General features: G+C 32.7%; 1 protein-coding gene across 1 annotated transcript in view; it reads right to left on the bottom strand.

Annotated features, from left to right (window-relative positions):
* LOC106468215 (gamma-interferon-inducible lysosomal thiol reductase-like) overlaps positions 1 to 5816 on the bottom strand; it is a 19395-nt gene extending 13579 nt beyond the window's left edge. The window contains exon 1 of the mRNA XM_013928630.2: positions 5730 to 5816. Within this exon, the coding sequence (XP_013784084.1) occupies positions 5730 to 5738 (9 nt within the window). The 5' untranslated portion in view covers positions 5739 to 5816. The remainder of the gene's footprint in view (positions 1 to 5729) is intronic.
* Between the last annotated feature and the right edge of the window lie 429 nt (positions 5817 to 6245).

Raw genomic sequence — 6245 nt, 5'->3', positions numbered from 1 at the left:
AAGTTCCTCGGAAAGAATTTAATACCGGAAATTAACAAACGAGCAGATACGTAACAGTACGAATAATTTAACCACGATAATAGTGTAATCATTGTGGGATGATGCGTGTGAAAAAGTAGTTTAACTTTGATTTCAATTATTTTGAGATTGGGCTATTATTATATCTTTGGTTATGATTGTACTGTGAAATATATATATTTTTTTCAGTTATTTAGGCCCAGACAAAACTAAAAACGTTCGGCTGTCACAAATCAAACGAGATATAAAATTGTTTCGTCACTAATTATAATAGGAACATAGGGAGGAAAACGAAAAGTTTCAAGTCAATTTTATCAGCTGAAAAACTGTCTTTTTTTGTAGTTTTCGACAAATAGCAGAATAGAGATCTATATTGCTACATGGGTATAACAATTTATTATAGTCTTTATAAAAAAAATAGTATTTAATTACCTGCATCTATTATCATGTTAAGTTTTATTTTTGATCAAAGTAGATAACTTGCTCTGATCGGAATTTAACATTAAATACTATTGTACACACACGCGCGCTAAAATCCCACTTGATGTAATTAAACGCTTGTATTATTTAAGTGCTAAAAAGTATAAGGAATTATAATGATCAGAATAGAAGTTGTCTGGTTATATATTTGAAGAAGTGTGTTCTTTGACAAATCATTTAACTGATTACATTATAACTTTTGGATAGATAACAATAAACTTTTGAACTGTGTTTCTTATAACACAACCATTCCACCAAAACTAACATTTACTTAGTGATGCTTTACAATACCTTCTTCTTATTGAACAGTAGCCTAGATCAGTGTAGATGTCAACCCACAAATTGTCTAAAGATGGAGAAAATATACGGGTTACCATTGTTATTTATTTTAGTTACAAGCTTTTAAGTATTTTTTAAAAAACTTAAAGAAAAAAAGCTATGCTACTGTAAACAAACTATAAAATGCCAACACTACTGTCCTCCCTCTCTATTTTACGGACTTACAACGCTAGAATCCGGGGGTTCGATTCCCCCGCGATGGTTAAAGCACATACAGATCATTGTGTAGCTTTGGCCCGAAACAACAAGGTGTACATGCATTCTAATATTAGGTAAATATATAATACCGCGTAAAATAATATCTATATAAATATAATAGTACTGTCTACCCATGTAGCTACTTCGCCCCCTGTTGATGGATCTTCACCAAAATTTGGCATGAAGGTTTTTTATGTCCATGCGGAAATACATGCAAAGTTGTGGTTTCACATTTTATGTTTCACAGTTTTTATGGGTGTTTTTTTACAAATACGTATAAGAGAAGAAACTTTTCATGTCCTAAGATAACCTTTCATTAATCATGAACTAACATAACTTTCGACCAGGGTACGGGTACTCCAGCTAGTTTTACAAGATAATATGTTTTGGAAAGACGTTTCACCACTTTCACGTATCCTCTTCATTCCATCTTTAGCATATTTTATAGCAGAAGTTCAAAGTTGCTTCTGGTTATATGACGTCAGAAAAGGCTTCAACTTTAAAGTGACCTTCAGAGGGGTTAAAGTTTGGCAATCTTTGAATATGCGAGTTTTCCACAATTCTTCGTTTGACATGATTTTTAGTTTTACATATTATTTTGAATTCCAGTTGATTTGATGATCAAGATTCCCGATGTGCTGAAAAATAACATGTAAATGTTGCAGGTTACTGGTTGTTATCCCTAAAAAAAATGTCATCCTTGCCTGGTGATGGGCATATTTGATAAAAACTATGGTGTACTGTAACCGTTCGAAAATTGTATTTCTATAAGCCTTTAAAAACACTAAATTGAGAGTTGAGTTTAACCGTTTTGTGATATTATGAAAAATGTGAACGAAGCTTAAAGGGTATTTTGGTTTTCTATAAATGGAAAGAACGGATCCAAAAACTGGAGGAAATTATTGGTTTCCCTTTCCATGTTTTTTTTACTTAATAGTCATGTGCAGATTGTTAATCTTCTGAGAAAAGTTCGAAAATAATTTGTATTATTTGGCAAAACAGAAAATACGTCATCAACATATTAGAAAATGGGGATTTCCGTAGTATTCATATCCGCTAAAGTAATTGACTAACCTTCAAAATACCTCATAAAGATGCTACTTATAATTAGGGTTAAAGATTTGCCCATACCCATACAAAGTTATTTTTAAATATCTCAAAACTATTAAAAATTTTTTACCCTCAAACAAATCTTTGCCTCGAGGCAAAAGAACAGTACAAAAGTTGGACTGAAGAGGACACATGAAAGTGTAGAAGCTTGTTATTCTAAACTTTTTATGAAAATATCACATATCTAGTTTTCTAGAGAAGTGTGTGGAAATTTTGTGTTAGTTATTTAAAAAATAGATTGAAATTAAATTTTACTTCTGTTAAAATATAAGTGGATATTAAGAAAAGTAGAAAATAAAAACTTTGTATTTCTATCTCGTTAAATCCCTCTGACATGAATATTCTCCATCAATTCCCAAGCCATCTAGAATTATTAATTTTTTCTGGTATGAACGCCTTTTTTAAGCCGGTGAAGCATAATTATAACTAATAATACTTGTAATAAGACATTAATATAATAGTTATTATATTTCGCACATTATATTATTTATTCAGTCCCTAACGGTTTTTGAAAAAGTGTACTTAGACGACATTAGGCCTAATATTAATGTCTCATGACAAGTATAAACAGTTCGTTGTTCCTTCGAACTTGTGCTGTTTTATTGTTACTATTAAAATAGCTTTATAAATACAACAAAAACACGTGTAACAAACTTGAAGTTAACACTTGAATTGATAACCTTTGATTTTTGACGTTACAAAAATATTTATACTTTGCATATTTCTCAAGCCGCCGTTATAAAAACACCGAATTAGAAGCTCGAACAGAAACTAACAATTGTGTTTGAAATTTTGCACAAAGCTACACAAAGGTTTATTTTGAATTTCGCGCAAAGCTACACGAGGGTTATCTGCGCTAATTTAGCAGTGAAAGACTAGAGGGAAGTCATCACCACCCATCGCCAACTCTTGGGCTACTCTTTTACCAACGAATAGTGGGATTAACGGAACACATTATAACGCCCCCCACGGCTGAAAGGGCGAGCATGTTTGGTGATTCGAACTCTCAGATTGCGAGTCAAGCGCCATGCTACACATGGCCATGCTAAACTATAGTGTTGGAGCCATGAAAAATTTCTGTCACACGTATGACGTCACTATCACACCAAATAACGCATATTAAAAACCTACTATCATTTTTGGTGCTGGAGCGTTGTCTAGCAACACTTACATTATTGATAGTCGTTCCTAATTATAAAACGATAAACTATATGGAAGGCATCTAGTCAACAGCACTCACCACCAACTGTTGTATTAACGAATAGTAGGATATAACTGTTACTCTTAAACACACCAACGACCTCAAAGTGAGGAGTGAATTACGTGGCAACGGGCCGCGAACCACGAATCTTGCTTCACATTCCGGGCACGGAATTAGGCCACGCCTAGCCTTAGAAGCTAGTAACCTCTAATGGCTAAATCTTGTTACTAAAAATAATTTTTTTTAGTTAAATAAACACCTTTGGAAATAGACTTTAATGAATTTACTAACTTGGACTCAAAGAGCGATCTCTGTAACACGCTTAATAGATAGCTTATGACTTGCCATCTGTTGGGTATAATTTAAATTAGACCCCATTTGTGCACATATAAAAACATTAAAGACTCGCACAAAAAAAGTTTGTCTTATTTCACAATAAAAACTGAAACACGTTGAGCCTTTTTTGGGGGCTGTTCCCTGTTTTTAGTAAATAAAGTTTTACAGTACAATAAATCAGTATTGTGCGTGCGTTTTTTCAACCTTTACATTTTAAAACTTTTAGTAATTAAAAATCCTCGTCGCTCGTGTCTTATCTTTTGACCTTTTTGGGTAAAAGGTTTATTGTAGTGAAGCAAAAAAAAACATAATAATTATGCTTTATTAACTGAACTACGTATACGTACGGAAATAACATATTTTCATATTTATTAATGGAATCAAATTAAGTCAACGGGAAAAATGGACCAACTGTTCAATTGCTGTCGTTCACATTAAATTGATAATCTTGGACGAGGTTTAAATGCAATAACAACAACATACAGAAACACGTGGAAGGTAAATCGAACATTAATGATTATTATTACATCATACATTTTACTTTTGTTTAAAACTGCTGATTTCTTATCGCCATTTGGTGCAAAACTTCACATTGTTTTATCTGGTTAATAAGTATTCATGTTACGTTCGTTTCGGAAGTCCGCGAAAAAAAACCAACGAACACTTTCTGCGCTGATCGTTCTTATTTTTCAACTTGTAGACTAGAGGGAAGACAGTTAATCAACAGCATCCATCCATAGCTAACTCATGGGCTACTCTAATCAAATAGTAGAATTTGACTGTCACTCTTATAACGTATCCACGACTCCAAAGTGCGGAGCGCGATTTTGCAGAACGGGACGCGAACCATGGACAACGGGATCCACAGTCCGGCACGTTAACAGATTTTACCAGAGTTAAGTCAACGTTACAATGTTGTGTGTTTCAAAACAGACTAAACATGAAAATAAGCCGTTAACAATTGGTTTCCTGCAGCTTTCGAAAACTCGTGTATTAATAGCAGCTCGCGACGGTCTTATTCGAACTTCTGAGAAACGTCCTCTTGTGAGGAAATAGTTACCGGAAAAAATACGTACACCCGTTTTATTTTCTATAGTTAAAATCTGAAAAAGATGTTATACTATAAAAATCAACCGAAATCGGTTGTTTAGCCAAGACTGGGCCTGGATGGTCACGTGCCCCACCAATGCCTGTGCAGACAGCGACAAATTCTCGATCTATTAACAAAATAATGTGAAAAAATAGTTTGCTACAATAATGGTGGTGCGAAGTGTGAAAATGGGAATTAATCGTCAACAAAGTAACAGAATCACGCATTTCTATGTAATTAAGCAAATTATTTAAATTCGAATATCAAATGGTTTCCGTGCATAGAACTGGTAATCAGGCTAGTTGTTTTATTATAATTACAATGCAATATAATGCTAAAACATTAATTATGCATTTATTTGGCTACATACTCGGATAGGTTCTGCATACATACATAAATAAATACAGAATCCAGACCAAAGTGTTGTCTTCAATGTGAACATGCCCAGGTATTACCCAGGCAATTTTGAAGGCTTGTCTACGCTACTAATCGAAACTAATAAACCTTAGTAAAATGCCGCAGATGATTTTAATTAAACTTTAAAGCATTCGAAAAAGCGATATTAAATACGCTTAGGCTTAACACACATTTTTTAAAAAGAATATAACTAACTTTATTAGGTTAAACAAAAATTTTTATGAAGAATATAAAAAAAGAAGGGCTAGGCTTAAGATTAACTAATCTTCCTATGCGGAGTATAACAAACTGTGTTAGGCTAAACAAACATTTTTATGAAGAATATAAAAAAGAAGGGTTAGGCTTAAACTTAACTAATTTTCCTATGCGGAGTATAACAAACTGTGTTAGGCTAAATAAACATTTTTATGAAGAATATAAAAAGAAGGGTTAGGCTTAAGCTTAACTAATTTTTCTATAAAGAATATAATATTGTGTGAGAAATTTTTACTTGATTGATTATACTAAAAAGTGTATGCAATAAAACCTGTAGTCACTTATCATAAACATCCTGTTTTCAAAACGACGAAAGCGTTTCAACAAATACAGTCTCAGCAGTCTCCAACATTACATTCTTCGGGAAATTAGTCTATGAAACAGAAACACTAAAACCTGAACTGTAATTCAGACCAGTTTGATTTTCAGTATATAATGAACATGGTATCATTTAGTGTTCTTTAACAAAACTTACTGTATCCTAGACAAAATTAGTTTTACTACAAATCACCTTATGCCTGAAAATCATAGGTTTTTACTATTCACAAATTTCCAAATAATTTACAATTTTAAAACCCTGAATTCACTGTAAAATATTGTACATGACAAAAGGAAGCTTACCGTATTTTTCGGAATATAAGACGCACGGATGTATAAGCCGCACCCTTATTTTGAAGACAAAGTTTTGGGGAAAACTTTACTATACTGACTCCATTACTATAATTTATTTTTTATTATTTAGGGAGCATTATAAATAGTTATGTTTTAAAAGAAAAAAACTGCTATTGTTATAACACATTC

This window comes from Limulus polyphemus, unplaced genomic scaffold (assembly GCF_000517525.1).
Source record: "Limulus polyphemus unplaced genomic scaffold, Limulus_polyphemus-2.1.2 Scaffold2917, whole genome shotgun sequence".
Taxonomy (NCBI): Eukaryota; Metazoa; Arthropoda; class Merostomata; order Xiphosura; family Limulidae; genus Limulus; species Limulus polyphemus.
Note: the sequence above shows the minus strand (reverse complement) of the source record. Positions and strands in the feature narration are given on the sequence as shown.